The sequence below is a fragment of the Corylus avellana genome, chromosome 3 (genome assembly GCF_965113065.1).
Source record: "Corylus avellana chromosome 3, dhCorAvel1.hap1.2, whole genome shotgun sequence".
NCBI classification, from domain to species: Eukaryota; Viridiplantae; Streptophyta; class Magnoliopsida; order Fagales; family Betulaceae; genus Corylus; species Corylus avellana.
In genome coordinates this window covers 35048901-35071231 of record NC_142492.1, presented here as the reverse complement: position 1 = coordinate 35071231, position 22331 = coordinate 35048901, and the positions used below count along the sequence as shown (strand labels likewise).

Here is a 22331-nt window from a genome sequence, read left to right as displayed (position 1 = left end):
CTTTGACGCCGAGAGAGAAAAGAGGGTTTGGCAAGGTCTCTGATTACTATGCAAATCAAGTAGAATTTGGCTAATGAGATATATATGTTCTTAATTACTATATATACAGCTGTTCACTAATACGCTTTTATGCACGTTAATCACATAAACACAACCAACTAAAACATTTTTCAGTTTTTATTGCAATTAATTATAGTGTAGTGGGTCCAAGCAATCACGACAGAACCAATTACAACTTTTAAAGTATAGAAAGACATTGCAATTTAGGTATAGGTTTGAAGAAGTTAAGTATAATTTCCTTTATTTTTTGTAACAATTACCGTATTTTTTGGTAAAAATCTAGTAATGGGCTTAAATGAAAGGGCTAAGTAGGTTCCGTAAAAGAACTACCGTATTTCAATGGTCAACATTATGAAGTTAAATCTAAACTATTGAAAAAATTACATATGCTGTAATTTTTTTACAGCATCTAAGCATAATCCGTGTGCTGCAATGGTACTACCCGTGAGCTCTTAGCTCAACCATCTTAGGTATCTCTTAAAAGGGTAGTTAAGCATATTAGTGTCTAACATGAATGTCTTTGCAAATTCTAGTGCTAACAAAACTAACACACCCCAAATATTAAACAGTAACTCCCAATGTTATGACCCACACAGTTCACTATGAACTGCTACAACCAGTTTCGCTAACAATATTGTTGATTGCCTTATCCCTAAAAAAAAAAAAAAAAAGAAGTCAATTGTCATAACATTAAATATATCTCTACTAGCTATATAACCTGATTAGATAATTTATCCTTGAAAAATGCTAGCATTACTCGCGGTGGGAGTTGAAAGTCCTTTCACCCTTATTCTCACATTAAAAGAAGATCAAAAACAAGGGAAAAGAATATCACTCTTGCTTCATCAATAAATGTTCACCTGATAAACTCTCAAGCATGTTTGATGTCTCTAACAAGCCTGTCTTCGGCGTAAAAGAAGAAAAAGGAAAAAAACAACCGTCTAAACAAATTTGGTGGCCAGTTATAACATTAATAACATTCAAATAGATTCTGCACTTACATCTCACAGTCAATCATCAGTATCCATGTCCTTTCCATCCTAACCTTGAATGCATGGAAAACATTTTCTTTGTAGATGTTAGTCTACTTTGGTGCTATTTTACATATTCACATCACGACACCTGACCCTCCTAAATAAATCAGAGATTCTTCTTCTCTCATCAATTGGAATGAATAATCAATTTTTTCGCCACCAAGCGAATGCCTGCATTCTGCTGATAGTCATATGGATCCAAGGAAAAGAATGCGTCCAAAAAGGTCCCAGGAGTGAACAAGGGTTCAAGCTCTGCTGCGTCAAATTTGCTGAACACAAGCCTTTGCTCAGAGCCGGAAGATTCTTTTTGACATATCTCTGTAGCATATCGAGCACTATCTCCAGTTATGGAAGTTGGTATGCTGTTGTTACAAAGGAATCACACATCAAATCAGGCAACAGTTCAATTAATAACTTGATAACGCTTACATTAATGCTTCATGTGCTTGCAAATAGACAAATAGAAGAATCAAAAACCCGACACAGTTACACAGATTCAAAAGGTTGCAACTGCTAAATTCCAAAATATCTTCTACCCTCATTTTCGTATTAACCAAATGAGCAAGACATCTATGCAAATGATATGCTTCAGTATATAATGTGGTAGTACTCTGTACTTGTCATTCTCAAAGAGAAACTAAGACAGACTTAACTATAAGCTGATATATTAACAAGCATGTAGGAATGAGCATGGCAGATTTCTTAGGCCGTGTCCTATTAATCTATTTTTCTCTTTCATTCTGTGATTCTTAGATACTGAATGAAAACACAGAATAAATCAAGAATGAGCAGTATATATCAACCTGCTCCCAATTTTTACTACACTACAGTTCAATGCCAAGTAATACTAACTCCAATCCTTGGACTGCAATCTAGACTTTCATTATACTGCTTAAACTAATGCATTCACGCTCTCCCCCCCAATCAAGAGAGAGAAGAGAAAGCAAAAACAATAGGACTAAACTTACTGCAATCTCACTGTAGGATAGTTAACAAAGCCATCTTTCCTGGACACAACAGGCCTCCATTCAGAGCTGCTACCAGAATCCGAGGAGAGCTTCTTTACCATACCATCACATGCATCGAGAACCTTACATAAACTCTGTGATGCGTTAACCACAATGCTCAATCGTGGGCGGCCAGCATGATCAACAAATTTCGTACTTAACCCAAATCGCACTTTCAAATGCGTACAACCAAGCTGCAAAATGACACCTTTGTGCAATAATTGCATTCTTTGACTCCCACGATAAAATGGAACAAAACATGCTTTGATAGCAGAAATAGAAACTTCATTAGGCTCTAAAAATCCCCCAGAATCACTGCTACCGTAAGAAACATCAGCTGTGGAAGACGTCTCAGAAGACTCCACCGTTTCTTCCATAGTGGCGTCAGATTCAAGGGATTCAGATTCACTTATTAGCCGGCTCATGTCAAAAGAATCTCCTTGAGCACTAGGTTCACCCTCTGCTGCACTACTGCGAGTCATAAGTGATAATATTGGATGATTTTGCTCTTGTTTTTTATTCATAGGAGATAGCTTGGGACCATTTTTCAACTTTAAAGTTGACGAGGGAGGACTAATGCATGGGCCCACCCCTTCTGGAGAAGAATTTGCATTTACACGACTTCTTGTAATAGCATTTGGAGAAACCCAACTATTTTCTGTGAATATGTCTGGCAGACTTGACTCCTGCATGTATGCCAGATTTTTGTCAATAATACTATATATATCCAACCTTATAAGGCATGCAAATATGCAATTCAATCAGCCAATCTTTTGTCCTGCCAACCAATCAGGGATGGACTGTCTGAGTTAAAGTACATGTCTAAAGAAGAACTGATAATATTTAAAAACACAGTGAGCATAAGCATAAAATAATTAAAGTAACAAAGACTGCATAGTTGTCCACTGATTCCTCCCGCTGAGGCCTACTCATTTCAGGGGTTATGCAGTCAAGCCTTAGCAAAATCCAGCATGAGCCACGAAGTGGGATAATTAATAATTTAATCCTACTGAACTTCTGTAGAATTGTTGCCTACAACCCAACCTTAAGGAAGTACATCCAAATTCTAATGGCATCCTACATCGCGTGTTTAGTGTTTCTCATAGTATGAGAAAATTGCCCAAGACTTTGGAATAGTACATCTCAAACTGGTATTTAGCAAAGCTGAACTGCTACTATATTTACTTGATTTGCAAAATAATCTATTAAGATATTGATAAATAGAGGCTTATGACTTGGGAATAAGTTTCATAGCTTTCAAAATTATAAAATTACCAAGAATAAAACTGTTGCACAATACTTGAGAACTTCAAGATTCATCCGAACATCATCCAGGCTCCTGTGGAATTAACAACATTAGTTTTGAGGAAACATAATATATCAGACTAGTCTAGAAACAAAGTGTATGCAAACTGTTCCTTGTAGCTTGCAAAATGTCACATACCTGTGGGTCTGCTGTCCAAGTCCAAAATAAGTCGCAAGAGTGGCCATCTGCAGTGAAAAATAAAGTATAATGGGGTTTAAAGAAGGCTAAAGCCTTAGACGCCTCATTACATAACCGACAAGTTCTAAAGCTTAAAAGTGCATAAAATAAGATGAAAGAAGACTGAAGAAGTAATTTCTCTACTTATCCACAGTTCCTTAATCTTTTTTCAATGCTATAATAATTTCCAAGATTGAAAACCAAATGGGTTGAATTCTTTATATTTCCTGTGTTTGGAAACAAATTTTCATAACCAATTCCGTAAATATTTGTAAATGGATTTTTGGGAGTTTGTATAAATTATCATCCAATAAGATGATCTGAGTTCCTTCCAGAGTAGAGCGCTTCATACCTTCATGTCACCAGCCCTCCTTCCAAACCTCTGAGTCAACAATGCCAATGAATCAATGGTGCCCTTTGGCTCCGGCGCTGGCCGACCAATATATGCAAAAGCCTCCCTTATGCGAGCACAATCAAACCTCAGTATATTGTGACCCGCCCAAATCCGTCCTATACACACACACACACACACACAAAAAAAAAAAAAAAAAAAAAAAAAAATGGAATAATTAAATTCTATACCAGAATAAAAATATAAAAAGCTACCAACAATATAGAGCCAAAACCACAATGGTCTTCTTTGAACAGGTAAATTCTCACTTCAACAGACGCTAATTCAACTACTTAGGCCTTATAAAGTTTTCAAAAAGCCACCATCCAACAAACTCTTACAGTTTCTGTCCTTTTCCTCACATTTCTAAGCAACCAAACAGAAAATTGAACTTCGTCATTTCACATAAACCGAACTCTAAAACAAAAACAAAACGAAAATTCCCCACCCCCCCCCCCCCCAAAAAAAAAAAAAACGAAAGCCATTGTAACTGAACAACCAAAAAAGAGTCCATAAAATCAAAGTTTTCCTTCCTTTTCCTCCATTTTCTCAGCAACCAACAGCAACTAAGAGAGAGCGAGAGACCGACCTTGGAGAATGTCGTAGACCCGATCGGCGATCTCGCTGAAGGTCGGGGCGGAAACGACAGCATCGCGGGTGATGCCGTTGCATCGCACGGACAAGGAGGAGATGAGCGAGAGATCGGTGGGTTGGACCAGGGTGGAGTAGCTCTCCAGCTCCACCAGCTTCCTGGGGCACACCAGGATGGATCCGAATTCCAGTAACCCGAATCCCTGACCGGTTCGGGTCGGCACCGTCGTCTCCACATCGAAGAATACGATTTCGGATCTTTCGTCGCTCCTCGAAGTCGAACCCATTTTGATTTGCTCAATTGCGGCTGTGTCTGGATAGAATGATTTCAACGTTGAAGAATGACAGATAAACGCGCCAAGTCCCTCCGTATATATGGACGCATTGGGTTGGGTTGCTTCCTCTGGTGGTACTTCTATCGTGTTGGGCCCTAAATGGCCCATTTGTAGTCAACACTTTGCTTTTCTCCTTTTTACTATTCATTACTCTCAGCTTACAAAATAAGTTTTACCTTATAAAAACACGAGACATTTCCTTCTTTTTTTTTTTACCCAAAATAAATTAAAACATTAACAAATAATTTTCTTCACAAAACGCACACAAAAAACTCAAAAATCATCTCACATCCGTCAAATCAAACATTTTTCTTCGATCAAAACACAAAAATCTCCTCTTAAAAGTGGTTATCAAACACCGTTTGAAGCAAGAGTTCAATACGATCTTTCTTTAACCAATGTTAGAAGTGTTAGGATTTAGATCCCGTTGTTTTATGTGTTGTAATAGAATAGTCCTACGTGAGAGCTTGTTCAAATTTCATCTGTTCGAATAGGTATTTAGACAACTTAAACTCCAATTGTTCGAACTGCGCAATAACCTACGTGAACAAGTAGGGCTTGAGTAAGCTCTCACATAAATTGCCCTATTAGACTATAATAAAGCAATCTTATTGCATTGAATTCCCATTAGAGATGTTAAAGGTTAGCTCAATTTGTCTTTTTTTTTTTTTTTTTTTAACAATGAGAATGTTGGATTTCGTCCCGACTAATCTTGGGTGCATGCAGTCCCTCTGTCTCACGTACACATGATAACTACTAGGACGTATTGAAGTCTAGGGGTGACCCAAAGAGATTATTGCACAAGTATATAAAACACAATTTGTCGATTTTTTTTTTAATGACCGTTGTGGCTCCAATAAAAACAATGACTCCATTACCATTGATCATAGCCAATTACCTTGTTGCCTATATCTTTTGGCAAAAGGGGCAAAGACATTGTATTAAATTTGAAAAACCCCACCCTAGAAGTTAAATGGAAGATGTAGACAAGGAGTGTAGGTATCTTATTCCTTGCCATTATGTGCAACCAAAGCTTCAATGCCCAAAATTACAAGCAATTCCTAACACATGAGGGCCTTGTCCTATTCTCCACGTCTCCTTTTTTACCCAATCCAAATATTCGACGGAATATATATATATATATATATATATATATATATATATATATATATATTTCCTCCAAAAGGCCATATAATTTTTTTGGATTAATAATCACTAGAATAAAATAGATGTGATAATCTAAGCACTAACTTCCTCGGGACTCGAGAGTATTTGCAGATTTATCTTTCCTAAAGCATATTCTGCGTTCTGTTTTAAGAAGGTCAAGATTTAGCATATAGATTCCATTGTTGTAGTCGCACTTTTGATGACCATGTCCCAAACTCTTATTTCAGGACTTTATTATGATCGGACCAATGTTGGGTCATGACCCCGATGAAGTTAATGACCACATTCTATCCATGAGAATATATATTCTTGATTAATGCTGAAATTTATATTTTTATTTTATAACGTCGATTTAATTGTTTCAATTAATTACTTGAGGAAATTCCTCATTATATCTCTAATATCATCTCTATAAAGCGTTGTGTTAGTTGATTTAACAATAAAAGATTCGCTCGATTTCTCTAAATAAAAAAAAGAATTAAATCTTAAAAAAAAAAAATTCAAAATTAGTTGAAACTATTATGTTAACATAACATCGTAAAATTATTGTAAAATAAAAATGTTGGTTAACTACTCTATATTATTTGGCTTAGTAAGACTGTTACAGCAGTAGCTGATAAGGTTTTCATCTGTAGTTCAAAAAGTTGAGACATTAAAATTATGTTATGTCACATCACTTTGTAAGAGTTTTTTTTTTTTTTTTTTAAACAAAATATTTTGTAAAAGCTTTGCATTCATCTTCTTAATTTACTTATTTTTCATAAGAATATCGTGTTTGATACTTCATCCTTATTCCTTAGGGTGATACGATCCGAATATCCTTGGCTACCAATTTCAGTTTCATTTGAAAATGGTCTCCATACTTCATATATAAAACCCAGGAGTTGATCATATCATATGGTCAACGCTCCAAATTAAGCTGCCGTATCCCACGCGCCGTCCATCTTGTAGGTAGTGTGTACGGCAGCTGTGGCTTTATTCTGTTCACAATCCATTTTTATTTAGAACTCCGGTAACCCACCACGGGTGGTTTTGAGTGCTCCACCCGCCACTGCTAATGAGGAAGAGAGGGTGTGGGAAAAGAAAGAGCACAACCATAATCATTTGACTTTGGCATGTGAGTGACGTGTTTGGGAAGGCAACATTTTTATGTTGTATGTATGGCTTCTTTTGCAATTTTCATTTCTGTAAAGTCCGTGGCTAATGTCCATCTTTAGTGTTAGTGGGGGGCTCAACTTGATTTTGAGAGGAGAATACTTATTTCAACAAGTGAAGTTGATATGAAATGTGTCTTTGAATTATGATGCTGTGCGTGCCATTTAGGGAACAAATGGAAAAAAGTTGGGGTAATTACCTCTCCTCCCATCAACTACAACGCATTTTCACTTTCTCCATGAACTACCAACTGTACCACCCGATCCTATGAACTACCATTTTATACCCAAAACTCTCATTCCGTCAGTCAAAGGCGTTAACTTGGACGGTCAAAGTGACAATGTGTTGTAGTTCATGGGAGCAAAGTGACCATGCGTTGTAGTTCATAGGAGCAAAGTGACGGGTTGACCGTATGAGTTAACGCCTTTGACTGACGGAATGACGCCTTTGACTAACAGATTGGGGGTTTTGGGCATAAAATGATTGTTCATGGGATCGGGTGGTACAGTTAGTAGTTCATGGGGGAAAGTGAAAATGCGTTGTAATTGATAGGGGAAAAGATAATTACCCCAAAAAGTTTGATGTGGAGCACCACAAAGAATAAGTAATATAACATTTAGGTATAAATGTAATGGCGATTATATATATATAAAGGACTGTGAGATCACCTTAATTCGCAGAGAAAGGCTCCTAATGAGCCACGTTATAGACTAAAAGGTTGAAACAACTTATCACCCCTAAAACTTGCTTTTGAAATGGTTTGATCACTCCCCACCTTGTGGGGGGAGTCAGTCACTCCCCAATAGGATGAACAACCACCTCCAAAAGCATGCTTTGGGGTTGTTCGACCACACCAAATGTGAGGGCATGGTTAAGCAACCCAAGATATTGGAGAGGTGTCCGGCCACTCTCAAAACATGCTTTTAACCTTGTTTGTCTTAAGGTGGTAGACCTTCTCCTTGTCTAGCCACCCAAAACAAAAACAGTTGATGAAATGGTCGGACCACTCCAAACCCCTCAATTTTTAGCTCTTTCTTCTATATTTGACAACGTGGATCATTCTTGGTCATTTATTACAGACAAACGATTGAAATTGAGCAAATTGTAAGCCCTTGCGATTCTTAGAAATTACAGAGAATCTCAATTCTTATAGACGTTGGATGATCAAACGAGTCAAATCCACTTAACTGAGAATGACTCATCTACTACATTACAAAGACTATTCTACTTGCCGGATCTCTTGCAGCTTTGTGGCTTGAATACATGTTTCAAGTATCTACTTTACATGCTGGAGAGAGAGAGAGAAAATGACTATTCTACCTTACATGCTACAGAAAATTTAAAGAAAACTGTTCTTATCTTTTCATTGGACCCATTTTTGAAGAGCTCGGAGTGGTTCTAAAGTGTCTGAAAAATATAGTGTACAAAGGAGAAGAGATCCTCAGCAAAAGCATCAAGCCTTTCCCCACAGTGATGGGTTCTCCAATTAGGGTGCTTGAATAGTTTTTGAGTTTCTGATACTAAAACCAGCCAAGATCTTGAGAACATCTTGGTAGATTGCAGAAATAAATGAATATAGGAAACTTCCAATTTCAGGAAGTTGAGATAATGTAGGATGTAGATCATGCAAAAGGCCAAAACCAAATTCCTCTGATTGCTTCCCTTATTCCTCAACATACAAAAAATCTTCTATTACATCCATTTTGTAGCCTTCCTGCTGGGCTTGTCTCGTGATCTCACCAAGCATCTCATATATTAAAGGCGCATGCTTATGGCCCCTGTCACCTGCAACAAAGTCATGAACAGCTCCGTTAATTTGGACCCAACTTCGGCCTGGAGGCTTTTTTACACCCATCTCAACCATCTTCTGTCTCACAGTAACAACATCTTTCCACCTTTTAGCAGTTGCATACACATTTGACAAGAGAACAAGATAGCCTGCAGCCTGGCCAGGATCAAGCTCAACTGCCAATTTTTGTTTAACATGGGAGGCAAGCTCAACATTCTTGTGAATTCTACAACCACCAAGGAGAGCACCCCAAATAGCATCATTTGGCCTAATGGGCATGGTCTCAACGAGCCTATATGCTTCATCTAAGAAACCAGCACGGCTTAAGAGATCAACCATGCACCCATAGTGCTCAATCTTTGGGCTGATTCCCCAAGTTTGATTCATGCTCTTAAAAAGATGGCGACCCTCATCAACAAATCCCGCATGGCTGCATGCACATAGAACCCCAATGAAGGTTATTTCATCAGGCCTAACTTGATTCACTCCCGAGCTCATGAGCATGGACCGAAAGACATCGAGAGCTTCTTCTCCACGGCCCTGCTTTGCTAAACCCGTGATGATGCTTGTCCAAGAAACAGTGTTTTTCCATGGCATCTTGCTGAATACTTTAGAAGCTTCATCAATCATACCACAGCTAGCATACATATGTATGAGTGCATTGTTCAAAGACACCAACAATGGTTGTTTCCTAACACTCATTCTCTCTTTAATATACTTGTGAATCCACCTTCCCAAATTTAAATTTCCTAATTCGGCACAGGCTGATAACGCTGCAACCAATGCAACCTGATCCAATTCCACATGGGCCCTCCTCATCTCACCAAACAAAGACAAAGCTTGCCTACACCTCCCATTCTGAGCACATCCTGAGATCATGGTCGTCCATGATATGACATTCCTCTCCGGCATCTCATCAAAAATTCTCCGCGCACTGTCAATGTCTCCACACCTAATGTACCCCGACAGCAATGAATTCCAACTCACAACTGTTCTCTCAACCATTTCATCAAACACGCTCCGTGCATACCCGACACCACTGGCCCCTCCACCCGCCCCGTATAAATTAACCAAATTCGTCTGAACAAACAAATTCGAGCAATACCCATTTGCCAAAACCCTTCCATGCACCTGCTCCCCTTCTCTTAACAACCCGGCCCTCGCACAAGCACTTAAGAGAAAGGAATACGTAAACCCATCGGGCTCAGCCTCCGCTGCCACCATTCTATTATACAATTCAATGGATTTTCCAGGAGTTTCACTCCGAGCATGTCCTCTGACCATCTGGTTCCAAATAGTGGCACTTGGGTTTTCGATGTTTTCGAAAACTCCGAGGGCATGTTTGAGATTATCAGAAGCTACGTAGAATGATAATAGTTTGACAAGAATGTAGTTCTTCTGGGTGAAACCGTTAACGAATATTTGGGCATGGATTTGTGAGAGCTTTTTGAGGGTGTTGCAGCTCTGTAGTAGAGAGAAGAGGTACTGTTGTATAGCTCTGGAGCTTCTTGTTGGATTGGCGGGAATATATTCTTCAAATAACATTTAAAAAAAAAAACAAAAAGTGATGAGACGAAAGAAAACAATTTGCCCGTTGTAAACGGAAAACTGATATTGCCACTTTAGGGTTTTTTCTTTTTTAAACGAGTCCTCGTCCTGTGTAGATGGCGCAAGATGAATCCAACGGACATAAATTACGCGCGATATGATAGTGTTATTCTAATTTAAATGTCCTTCCTGCCCTCCATATAATTTTGGGGAACTTCACTTCGGTCGTGGCAAACTAGGTGGGTTTTTGGCCCTCCAATAGCTGAATGCCAAATCAGCTTAGAGCAAGAAAATAAAATGAGAACACATGCACTTGATTTTTATCCCCTCACAGCCCTAGCCAACCCTGCTTCCGCCAGAGTCGCCGCCGCCTCCGCCAGAACCGCTGCAGTCTCTCTCCCTCTATGTCTTTGTCGGCCACGTGGGGTGGCGCGGGCCACCCTAGAACATTCTGGGGGTGGCCTGCGCCACCCCAAAATGTTGCTGGGGGTGGCCGGCGTGCCACCCCAGCAAGATCTGGGGTGGTGCGGGCCACCCCAACAAGATCTAGGGTGGCGCGGGCCACTCCAGCAGATCTTGGGTGGCTTGTGGCCACCCCCGCCACCACAGGGGGGCGGCTTGCGGGCCACCCCAGGGCCTATGGGGTGGCTCGCGAGCCACCCCTTGGCGTAGGGGTGGCCGGCGCAGCCACCCCAAATGGGGCTGGTGGTCTCCTCATGGCTGTCCTGATTTTGTTCTTTGTTTTAATGTTTTGTTCTCATTTTAAGTTTTTGCATTTTTCTTAAAATGCTGATGTGTTATATGGTGATTGTTGGGCAGAAAACCCATGTTTTCTGCCCCAACCGTATAGCAGCAGCTCTCATAATTTTGACATTGAAAGTTGGAATATCTTTTCCCATAGATCGTCTATGAAACTTGCCAATGGAGATAGGGTATAATTGGCTTTTACATGTGCAATGTGAGAGAATATTTGAGCTCTACCTTGGCCAGATATGATATGCGTTCCGTTTCGTGCTCTATCTGAATTGTCCAAACAAAATGAGGCTTGAACAGCCTCTCATGTAACTTCTTATACATGCAATGAACAATTTCATTGCATGATACCTAAATCCCTCATCTTTCACAATCTCGCTCACATGAATATCTTAAATTTGATCAAATTTATTATAAGCACTCGCTTGGCCTAAATGTTGCAGGTTGATGTTTTACTTTCTTTTTTTTTATATAAAAAAATTCTTTATGTAGTCATAGCATGAGACACAATTTAGATAGTGAGAAATAAATCTAATTCATGAGCAACAAGTAGATGCTCTGAAGTTTCAACATGTCAATCAAGCTAACAAAACTTGCAAACAAAACCATTCAAACTTGGATTGTAGTAGAAACATTGCAGCAAAGTGAAGCGCAATGAACAGATCCTTTAGCAAACTTTATCAAACAAAATTTTGACACAACTAAGAGAGAAGATTTCATTATCATGGCAGCAATATATTGGGACAATATTGGCTAATTAAAGTTTTTCTGGGCCTACATTTGCTGTTCACTAGAATCCTCTATTAGCAAAGTCAAAGCCATTCTAATAAGTAGATGGACACGAGAGAAAGGACTGGGATCCTCTTCGGTTGAAAAAAACTTGAAAGGAACTGGTTAGTTATAAAAGAAGGGTAAAATGGTATTTCCCATAGAAAAACGAGAGAGAATAAACTCTCTAGAAGAAGAAAAGTTGAGAGAGTCTTCTAAAAATATGCTAAAATGTGATCAAAACTCAAAAGGTGATGAGTGATGTCGTTTATACGCCGTCAGATTCGTGTCGTTTATATACGCCGTTCGATCAAGCCAATGTCACTTACAGGGGACTTGTTATCACGTCGGTTGGGAAATGGAGAGAAGCAAAGCAAATAGATGGACGAACACCGTTTCACGTGAGCAATGTGGAAGCTATTTTTTCGAAGAACCACGCTCATCCATCCCAAGCTTTCCCCTTCGAGCATTTCAAGAACATATTGTTCGTCACCGTCTTCTTCTTCTTCTTCTTCTTCACTAATATCTCCCTCCCCTTCTGATCTCACAAACGCTATTCTTAGTTGCCGAACCCCTCACCAAGCTCTTGGGTGCTTCAATGCCTCTACGAAACGAATAAACCCGGTGGAGAATGCCCAGCCTTTTTCCGCTATCGTGCACGTCTTAACCAGGGCAAAATTGTACACCGAGGCCAGGTGCTTGGTAAAAGACATAATCCAGAAGCTGCAAAAGTCTCGCAGTCCCCGCCGGGTCTGTCATCTTGTTTTCGCTGCGCTTAACCGGTTAGAAAGCTCTAAATTCACTCCCGATGTGTTTGGAGTGTTAATCGTTACGTTTTCTGAACTGGGTCTTGTTGAGGAAGCCCTTTGGGTGTATAAAAAGATTGGAGCTTTGCCGGCATTGCGGGCTTGTACTGCGCTCTTAAATGGATTGGTGAAAAGGAGTTGGTTTGAGTCAATGTGGGAACTCTATGGGGACATGTTATCACGTCGGTTGAGTCCTAATGTTGCCACGTATGGCGTATTGATTGATGGATGTTGTAAGCAAGGTGATATCTCAAAGGCACGTAAGTTATTCGATGAAATGATTGAGAATGGGATTGAACCGACAGTCGTGGTCTACACAACTCTTATACGTGGTCTTTGCAGTGAGAGTGAAATGGCAGAAGCAGAAAAGGTGTTTAAAATGATGCGGGATTCTGGTGTGCTCCCCAATTTATACACTTACAACGTTCTTATGGATGGTTACTGCAAGATGGCCAATATTAAACGAGCTATCAACTTGTATCAGAACATGCTTGGTGATAGCTTGTGGCCAAATGTTGTTACATTTGGTATCCTAATAGATTCACTCTGCAAATTGGGTGAACTGATGGCTGCCCGAAACTTTTTTGTTTATATGGCTAAGTTTGGTGTTGTTCCTAATGTATTTGTATATAATTGTTTGATTGACGGCCACTTTAAGGCAGGAAAGTTTTCTGAAGCAATGAATTTGCAATCAGAGATGGAGAAGTTTGAAATTTTACCAGATGTCTTCACTTTCAGTATACTTATTAAGGGTCTTTGCAGCTTGGGTAGAGTGGAAGAAGCAGATGCACTGTTTAAAAGTATGACAGAAAAGGGAGTCCTTGCAAATTCAGTGACATACAATTCACTAATTAATGGATACTGTAAAGAAGGCAATATGGAGAAGGCTTTGGAACTGTGTTCTCAAATGACTGAAAAGGGTATAGAACCCAATCTCATCACCTTTTCTACCCTAATTGATGGTTATTGCAGGAAAGGAAACATGGATGCTGCCATGGGTTTGTACTCGGAAATGATAATCAAAAGTCTTGTGCCTGATATTGTTGTTTACACAGCTTTGATTGATGGATATAGTAAACAGGGTAACATGAAAGACGCTCTCCGGCTGTACAAAGAGATGCTAGAGGCAGGCCTCAGCCCCAATGTATTCACGATTAGTTGCTTGATTGATGGACTCTGTAAGGATGGAAGGACTTCTGATGCGATCTCACTTTTCTTGGAGATAACTAGAGCTGCTTCCACTGGGGATGAAATGAATAGAACAGATAGTGGCTTCTGTTCCCCGAATCATGTGATGTATACAACTATAATTCAAGGTTTGTTTAGCGATGGACAGATTTTCAAGGCCACTAAGTTTTTCTCAGATATCAGATGCAATGGTCTCAGACCAGATATCTTCACTTACACTATCATGTTACAGGGGCATTTCCAAGCCAAGCATATGCTAGATGTGATGATGTTGCACGCAGATATGCTTAAGATGGGTATTATGCCAAATGCAGTCATACACCATGTTTTGGCAAGGGGTTATCAAGAAAATGAATATCTGAAATCAGCTCAGAAGTGTTCTGACGATTTACTTGATGCAGGTCTTGGGGTTTTGAATCAGGATCCAGGAGGACTGATGCCAGGATCTTTCTTGGTTACAGGAAGCAACAGTTATGAGTGAGGGCCACACTAAAGTTGTTGGATGTTATTTCCTCAGCCGGAAGGTTGATCTTCTTTGAAGGACCTCTGAGACCTTGAGAGGGCATACAACAGCTCATCTCTTCCTTTTGCAGCTTGCAGCATGATAAGTCATGTCGACATTTCATTGCCAATGTTTTTCTCTCTACCAGTCGTGTCGCTTGAGCATGCCATATATGATCATTCTTGTTGACTGGTCTTCAACTTTGAGGAGCTGTGCACATACATGGCTGTTTAATGTGGATAAGAGCTCCTAATTAATGGTGTAAAGAGAACAAGCTAGACTGATTTGAAGACTAGTGATATCAGTCCTCTGGGCTTCTTCCTTTTCCAAACATCAGTTCAACGTACTCTTACAGCTCAGTAGTTGGTGTAAATGAGGCTATTAAGAACTCAGAATTTACAATACAAATGAATATCTTTTGCTCTGAAATGGGATTGTTGCAGTTCTATGTGAATACGTGGTGTGAGAACTAAACGGATTTGGATCTTCTATAATTCCCTGCCCAAAGAGGAGGGGGCCAGAAAAACTGTAGGGAGGCTATTTGAGAGAGCCTCCTGCTCGAGCAGAGGCTCTTCTACAATCCCGATCTGAACTAAATGGTGATGAAAAGTAATAGTTAACTGCTGTGATGAATCTTTTGGTTTGTCAAACAGTTGGATTTGTGAACTCAGTTTCTCAAGGTTTCCTCTTAGTCAAGCGTTTGGAAGTTTCCATTGTTTGGTCCCCTTTATTAGCACCAAGAATAAATGCATAATATGCATTATATGTTCTATGTAGCCGCTCTGTCAGCCAGTACTATAATGTCCGATTAAAGTTTTTAGAGTATCTTTGCGATTTTGCGATTGTGTTAAGACACTTAAAAAGTACATAAAACCGTGCTAGACAAAAATGGGCTTGTTTGGTCAAAAAACTTAAAAAGGAAATTCTTTTTACTATTTTGCTCTAAAAAAACTTGAAGATAAAGCCCCCTTTTTTTTTTTCTTTTTTTTTTCTTTCAATTTTTATTTATTTTATATTTTCCAACACAATCTCGAACGGGGCTATAGGATGTGCTTAGCTTATTAAATTTTGGGTTGATTACAATAATATGAAGATTGGTGGGGAAGGGGAATTTGTTAGAAAAATAAAACAAAAAATGTGGTTTAAAAATGTGGATAAATCCATGTTTTCAAACTTGTAGGGAATGGAGTGTTTTTAAAAACACACAATTTTAAAAGGCCAAACTTCAATTTTACCAAACGCTATATTTTGAAATATCTATTTTTTTCAAACCACATGTTTTGAATTCATTAACTAAACGGGTTTAGTATACAATAATGTCAATCAAGCACAATAAGTGCTAGATTAAAAAAAAAAAAGCACAATAAGTGCTTATAATTCAACTTTCGTAGCTGAGGAAATTGACCCATGTGTTTGATGTTGTGACACAGATCATGAGGTATTTGAAAAGGTTCCCATTAGTTCCAACAAGGGTGACCAAGTTCTTGGCAATTATTTATCATCCTAATCCCAAAGTTCAACTCCATACTCACCTCAAACCACCAAAAGCAAACCAAACCCTTAAAAGTTACCTTAACTCCAATTGCAACACCAAGGCCCTGTTGTTTTTCAGAGACCTTTTGAGAAAAAGCCCTTCTACAATTGATAGCTTTTCTTTCTTGTTTGTCCTTAAAGCTTCCACCCAGAAGCATTACGCAATCGGAGGAAAACAATTGCATGCGCTCGTCATAAAATTTGGCTTCAACTCCATCGTTTACCTCCAAACATCTCTTATAAATATGTATTCAGCAAGGGGGAGTCTGTTGGATGCACACCATGTGTTTGATGAAATACCCTGTAAAAATATAGTCTGCTGGACGGCCTTGATCTCTGCCAGTGTTGACAACCAGAAGCCTAAAAAAGCTCTCCAGCTATTCAGGCAGATGCAGATGGACAATGTGGAACCTGATAATGTCGCGATCACTGTTGCTCTCTCTGCCTGTGCTGACATTGGTGCATTGGAGATGGGAGAGTGGATTCATACTTATGTTCATCATAAAAAAGGGCTCGATATAGATTTATCCTTGAACAATGCTCTCATTAACATGTATGTAAAATGTGGGAACATTGTGAATGGGAGGAGAATTTTTGACAGCATGGAAAAAAAGGATGTCACAACTTGGACATCCATGATTGTGGGCCATGCACTTCACGGACAAGCAGAAGAAGCTCTTAAACTTTTTGCAGAAATGAGAGGAAAAGACAAGAAAATTTGGAAGAAAAAGAGGAATGGTGATCGTGGGAGCTCTTTAATTGTTCCAAATGATGTTACATTCATTGGCGTTCTAATGGCTTGCAGCCATGCAGGAATGGTGGAGGAAGGGAAGCAACATTTCAAAAGCATGAGTGAGGATTATGGTTTAAAGCCTAGAGAGTCTCACTTTGGCTGCATGGTAGATCTTTTCTGCCGAGCTGGACTTCTAAAAGAAGCTTATAACTTCATTTTGGAGATGCCATTGCAGCCAAATGCAGTGGTTTGGCGGACATTTTTAGGTGCATGCTGCCTCAAGGGAAACATCGAGCTTGCGGCAGAAGTTCGGTGCAGGCTGCTTGAGTTGGATCCTGGCCATGCGGGTGATTATGTTGCCATGTCCAATATTTATGCTGCTAAAGGCATGTGGGATAAGAAAATTGTTGTTAGAGGTCAAATAAAACAGCGAAAGGCTCCTGGTTGCAGCTCAATTGAGGTGGGAACTGGAATAAGTGAATTTGTTGCTGCAGATGAAGATCATCCTCTAAGGCCTGAGATATACGTGGTTCTCAAGCACTTGCTTATCAATATGAAAGCTTCTGGTTACTCGCCGGAGCTTTCAAGCTTAACAGAGTATTGATCAAGAGAAGTCGTTGAAATGCAGCATGAAAACGCAAACGATTGCGAGCATTATGCTAAAGAAATCTAGTTTGCTCGGTCTAACTGATTCATTACAAATAATGGTGCTCAAAGAAGGGTGGGATAAGAAGAAAGAAATGATTCTTCAAAAGCCACATTTGCCTGCCAATCCATTGGAACCTACCATGCTACCAGTTTGAATTTGGCCTAACCATTCAATTGCTGTTCTGAAAGGAATAATGACGTTTGGACTACAAGATATTTCTCTTACGGGATACAGATATTACTTGATATATCTCTTGGAAGGATAACTGATAACATCTGCTCAGAATTTTTGGCGCTATTGCAGTATTCCAAGTCAAGTAAGGTTGGAAATTACACTTTTACCCTATCAGTATTTACATGTGAAAGTGCCGATTAGTTTTGGATATATGTTTTTTAACAATGACTAATTGACATTGTTACGTCAACTTGGTGGGATAATGATGAAATAAAAATGTTATTCTATAAGGATAATTCATAAACTTCAAGACATACATGCCGGCTTTCAAATGCATGTAGTAGTTGTTTTGTAGTTAAAACTAGTCTTCTCTATGTAATAATATGCTATTTCAACATTATATGCTTTGGACCAAAACAAAAAACCCACCTTATAGTCATAGATGTAAGATGTTGAAAACAGTATTTTTTTTTTTTTTAAATGAAAAATAATGGCAAAATGCTCTACTCACTAGTTTTTTTATTTTTGGACAATGTTGACACCTGTCAGCATGTGAATAGAGGGTACTAAATTATTTTAGTGATGGGCATAACTCAAATCGAATATTAACTTCATGTCAACAAATTGTAAAAAAAAAAAAAAGAATTGTAAATATAATATTACTCTGGCTTCCTAGTTAACTAGAGGATGGGAGTAAAAATCGTGCACAAGAGTTGGTCTGCTAATTAACAAATAACAATATTGGGCGTTCGAGTGGATCAAAAGCTAGAAGAAATAATAATATCACACTTGGGATGAAAGCACAAAAATAACTATAATATATGAATGAGAGGTGGTGGTGTTTTAATTAGATCCTTTGAGAAAATGTAAATAAATAAATAATATTATTTGAAATTATATATATATATATATATATATATAAATAGTGGCTCAATCGGCTGTGGATCATGCTTAATGAAGCGGAGGTTATTAGTTCGAATTTTTTCCCCATTTCTTCTTCGTGTGGACATGTCAAAATAAATAAATAAATCAAAATGATTCATATATACAGTTTAACAATTTACTTATTACCAAAAAACGAAAAAGTTTATATGAATGAATTGGAAACACCCCCGCCGCTAAAACTCCTAGCATTTCTCTCATGTTTTCCATGGCCACCAATTGTCCAATACCACTTAGCCCCCAAATCCAGGGCCTCTCTTATCCTTGAAGAATTCGAAAACCTAGGCTTTCCAGCCTTTCCCCTCATTTTACTATTTTCCCTGCATATGAATGAATGTAAATCTCGGCAGACACTGCTCAGTCTGCTCTTGTAGCTAGCTAATACCCGTCCGGCTCGGACGCCTGCGGTTCGAGCCCGGTTCGGCCGTACTTGCCGGTTATGGAGGAAACGGGGTTCGATGGGGCTAGGACTTTTCGTTGTGTACCGCAATTCATCGTGGGCGCTGTATCCGGAGCTCTTACGGGCTTCGTCGCTGTTGGTAGTTTGTTGTTAATTGTTTTGTTTGGCATGAATTGAGCTATTTAGAATTGTGGGATTTCCTTGAAATTCTTAATGAGCATGTGGGCTTGGTTGTTTATGAATACTACTGCCATGTATACGTTAAGTAGTGATGTTATTGATGGCTGGGATTTCATTTTTCTGTGTCTACTGTTTAAAATTTGGGGAATTTGATGTGAAGTTGTCAATTTTTCTTGGTTATTTATGAATTTTTTGTGTATTATACTAGGAAAATTTGTCTAAATCCCTGAATTTCTTTGGTACGTGCTTGACATGAAACGTTAGAGCTTGGTAGAATGTTCCAGTAATGAAAAAGATTTGATCTTTTTTCTTTTCTTCTCAGTTCTAGAATTGTGGTCGTGGATATAATTTGTTGACCTTCTAGTATACCTATAAATGGTGTGATTTTTAGGAGTGATAAAAAAGGAGAAAAAAAAAGGGGACTATTTTTGGGGTGGACATGTAACTTCGTGTTGTTGTTGTTTTATCTCACTGTATTTACTGATATATCTTTTATGTATTCCACTTGAAGCTGGAGCTTTCACAGGGGCTGTTGCTGGTGCTCTAGCTGGTAAGGCTTCTGACAGCGGTGTTCTTCGTGGAGCTGGACTTGGTGCCATTGCTGGGGCTGTGCTCTCTGTAGAGGTTCTGGAGGCTTCCCGTGCTTACTGGTGTCTGGAACGATATGGATCGCGAAGTTCATCATCAATGGTTGGTTTTTAGGCCTTGTTCTTTGTTTGTTTCCCTCAGTTTTCTCTGGGGCTGTTTCCACATTCATGATTTCTTACCTGCCAAAATAGGACTTGATGAGTTCTATAGGTCAAGTTATCAATCATGGTTGGGAAACCTAGGTCATGATCATGGTTTGCTGCCAGATCTTTGGGCTTGTGAGAAGCCTTTGGTTTCTTTTTTGGGAGAATTCATTCACATGACATCATCATAGAGTTTCATTAATTTTTGTGAGGGTGGTTTTGGCTTAATCTTTAGTGAAAGAACAATGTCTACCCTCTGGTGAAACATGTATTCTTATTACTAATTCTCTCATGGTTCCTCATAATCGAGTTTTTATATATTTTTGTGAAAATGTCATCTTGGCTTAATTCTTAGCTGTAGACCAATTGTCTACCTTTTGGGTCCAGGCAGATTTCATAGAGGAGCTTTTTCACGGGAGGTTTGTCGAGGAACGATTTGCACCGGAAATTTTAACTGCTCACCGTTGGCAGGTTTTTACTCTATTGTTTTTCTTTCTTCTTCTTCTTCCCTTATTTCCCCCTAAGTGCTTCCTAAACGGAGTAGCTGTTTGTACTGTGCATCTTAAATTCATGAATATTCATATACATGCTCAAACAAGTGGGATGGTAGCAAGTGGATGGGCTTCTTGTTTTATAGCACCTGTCAATTTGTGTTTCCAGATTGCATCTTTCCAGCTTGCCATGAACGATAGTTAATAACCTGCATTGTGATATTTCTTCACTCTGTCCTGTTTTCTTTGTTTTCTATTTTTGCAAGTAAATTTGAAAGAAAAAACAATTGCACGATCTTTCTTTGTGCTTTCAAGTGACTATATATATGATGCTTATGCTGGATATGTTTTTTTTGTCTTCTTTGTTTTTTTTTTCATTTAGTATTTTCTGGGTCATTTCACTTTTGCAATATGTGGAACTTCTGAAAACATCAAATGTCAGACAGTTTAGGGGGGAAAAGAAAGAGAAGAAAATAAAAAAATAAGAGTTTCATATTTGAGAAAATTTAATTAACTTCTGAAAAAATCAAATGTCAGACAGTTTAGGGGGAAAAAGAAAGAAAAGAAAAAGAAAAAAAAAAAAAAAAAGAGTTTCATGTTTGAGAGAATTTAATTTTGTTTCGCCTAGAAGATTTTTTTTTGGATTGACTTTATCCGTAAGAGGTTTGTTACTATACCTTTTCTCTCTCATTTTAAGTATATACTTCATAGTATATTATTGATATTTTTAGATTTCACATCCCTAAACATCTATTCTGTCGTATATATATATATATGACTCTATGTTAGGACATTTTATAAAGAACTTGTTAAGTATATGGCTGAGGGGAACATATTACCATTTTAGGTATCAACTTGCTTCTGCATGCCTGGTATGTTCATATCATCTGGGATTTCTTTGAGGCAGGGCTTACGCTTCATGTTGCAATTTACATACTCTATGGACATCTTAGCTTTGGTGAAATTATTTTTTACAAGTCGGATGGTTGTAAAGCTCATAGTTGCTTTAAACTTATTTTTGAGTGATAACTTTCAAATGTTTTTAGTTGGATTGTGCAGGTTAGCGTTGCTAATATAGGCTATGATGAGATTCCTGATGTCAATGGTGGAGTTGCATCTAGAGGATTGTCTGACGATTCACTGTGGAGATTACCTTGTCATGTGATGGAGGAAATCGAGGCAGCACAAAGTATCAGTTGTAGGATATGTCTGCAGGTATCACTCTTTTGCAAAGATTTGGATCTTGCAATGGTCATTCATGTTTGTGTACCGGTTTCAATTAGTAGTAGAGATATTTCTATGATCGATGCAAATTTACTATTAATCAGCTACAGAAAATTAATAATCACAAGTACATTTACAATCTGCATCAAAATTGAGTTCACTTCATTTTGATGGAAAAGTTACTTAATATGTTAGCCATACAATACAACCCTAATGACACGTGTGTGCGTTTTGCAGGATATTGAAGTAGGAGAAATTGCGAGGCGCTTGCCCTGGTGTCATCACATTTTTCACTTGAAATGTGTGGACAAATGGCTAGTCAAACAAGCTTCATGCCCTATATGTAGAAAGGAAGTTTAAATCTGTATATTTGTATAGGATTCTATTTTTGTATAGAGAGAAGATCCCTGTTTTTTTTGTTCCTTTTTTCTTTAACTGGTGTTTTTAATATAGTGTTTGTATTTTTAAGGTGTTTACCAGAAAATATAGTCAGAAATACAAAATTAATTTATATTTTATCCTTGTATGTTTGCCTTTGATGGAAGAGAAAAGCTGTTTGCTAGCTATAAGATGCTGAGATGTGACTTATTGGCAAATATGGTCCAAGTAAAGCCTTCCTTGCATACATTTCCATGAGGAAGGCATCACTCCACTTCACTGGCCTCTCCTTCAAGACCATTTTGCTTTTTCAGTCATA

At 38.5% G+C, this 22331-nt stretch overlaps 4 protein-coding genes and 1 pseudogene across 4 annotated transcripts; 3 read left to right on the top strand and 2 right to left on the bottom strand.

Annotated features, from left to right (window-relative positions):
* Positions 1-882: 882 nt before the first annotated feature.
* On the bottom strand, positions 883-4891 carry LOC132176089 (protein NEN1). The gene is made up of 6 exons (XM_059588212.2): positions 4565-4891; positions 3937-4094; positions 3546-3592; positions 3377-3440; positions 2063-2787; positions 883-1456 (listed from the first exon to the last, which is right to left on the bottom strand). Exons 1-6 carry the CDS (start codon positions 4851-4853, stop codon positions 1222-1224), a joined length of 1518 nt encoding a protein of 505 aa, XP_059444195.2. The 5' UTR covers positions 4854-4891; the 3' UTR covers positions 883-1221.
* Positions 4892-8339: 3448 nt separating this feature from the next.
* Positions 8340-10595, bottom strand: LOC132175869 (pentatricopeptide repeat-containing protein At5g66520 pseudogene; annotated as a pseudogene).
* Positions 10596-12426: 1831 nt separating this feature from the next.
* On the top strand, positions 12427-15362 carry LOC132175624 (Pentatricopeptide repeat (PPR) superfamily protein). The gene has a single exon (XM_059587624.2). The coding sequence runs from the start codon at positions 12490-12492 to the stop codon at positions 14554-14556; it is 2067 nt and encodes a 688-aa protein (XP_059443607.2). The 5' UTR covers positions 12427-12489; the 3' UTR covers positions 14557-15362.
* Positions 15363-15953: 591 nt separating this feature from the next.
* Positions 15954-17752, top strand: LOC132176225 (Tetratricopeptide repeat (TPR)-like superfamily protein). The gene has a single exon (XM_059588370.2). The coding sequence runs from the start codon at positions 16011-16013 to the stop codon at positions 17445-17447; it is 1437 nt and encodes a 478-aa protein (XP_059444353.2). The 5' UTR covers positions 15954-16010; the 3' UTR covers positions 17448-17752.
* A 1017-nt stretch (positions 17753-18769) lies between these two features.
* On the top strand, positions 18770-22152 carry LOC132176408 (RING/U-box superfamily protein). The gene is made up of 5 exons (XM_059588601.2): positions 18770-19147; positions 19700-19878; positions 20307-20390; positions 21470-21625; positions 21872-22152. The coding sequence occupies exons 1-5, from the start codon at positions 19048-19050 to the stop codon at positions 21992-21994; spliced, it is 642 nt and encodes a 213-aa protein (XP_059444584.1). The 5' UTR covers positions 18770-19047; the 3' UTR covers positions 21995-22152.
* The last annotated feature ends 179 nt before the right edge of the window (positions 22153-22331 follow it).